Source organism: Penaeus monodon, chromosome 20 (genome assembly GCF_015228065.2).
Source record: "Penaeus monodon isolate SGIC_2016 chromosome 20, NSTDA_Pmon_1, whole genome shotgun sequence".
Taxonomy (NCBI): Eukaryota; Metazoa; Arthropoda; class Malacostraca; order Decapoda; family Penaeidae; genus Penaeus; species Penaeus monodon.
The window spans coordinates 2,445,748-2,446,097 of record NC_051405.1 but is presented as its reverse complement, the minus strand read 5'-3'; the positions used below and the strand labels follow the sequence as shown (position 1 = coordinate 2,446,097).

At 62.9% G+C, this 350-nt stretch overlaps 1 protein-coding gene across 1 annotated transcript in view; it reads left to right on the top strand.

The window, feature by feature from the left end:
- Positions 1-350, top strand: part of LOC119586036 (sodium- and chloride-dependent neutral and basic amino acid transporter B(0+)-like) — a gene marked incomplete at both ends in the record, with an annotated part of 2,785 nt that overhangs the window by 1,241 nt on the left and 1,194 nt on the right. The window contains 1 exon segment of the mRNA XM_037934740.1: positions 76-304. Within this exon segment, the coding sequence (XP_037790668.1) occupies positions 76-304 (229 nt within the window).

Here is a 350-nt window from a genome sequence, read left to right as displayed (position 1 = left end):
TGACCAAATCCAAAAGGAACATGTGGAGAATCGCAACCGACCACCGTATCCTAACCCCCCCCCCTTGGCCCCCAGTTCGCCATGGTGGAGACCATCACCACCGCTTTCTTCGACCAGTTCCACGCGCTGCGCCGCTGCTACGTGCCCGTGGTGGTGGCCACGTGCGCGGTGCTCTTCACGACGGGGATCCCCATGTGCATGCGCGGCGGCATCACCTTCTTCCAGTTCCTCGACAAGAACATCACCGCCCATTCCTTCCTGTTCCTCGGGCTGTCGGAGGTCTTCATCGTCAGCTACGCCTACGGTATGGCGTGATCGAAGGCGCGGCCGGAGGTGGAGGCCAGGGCGCC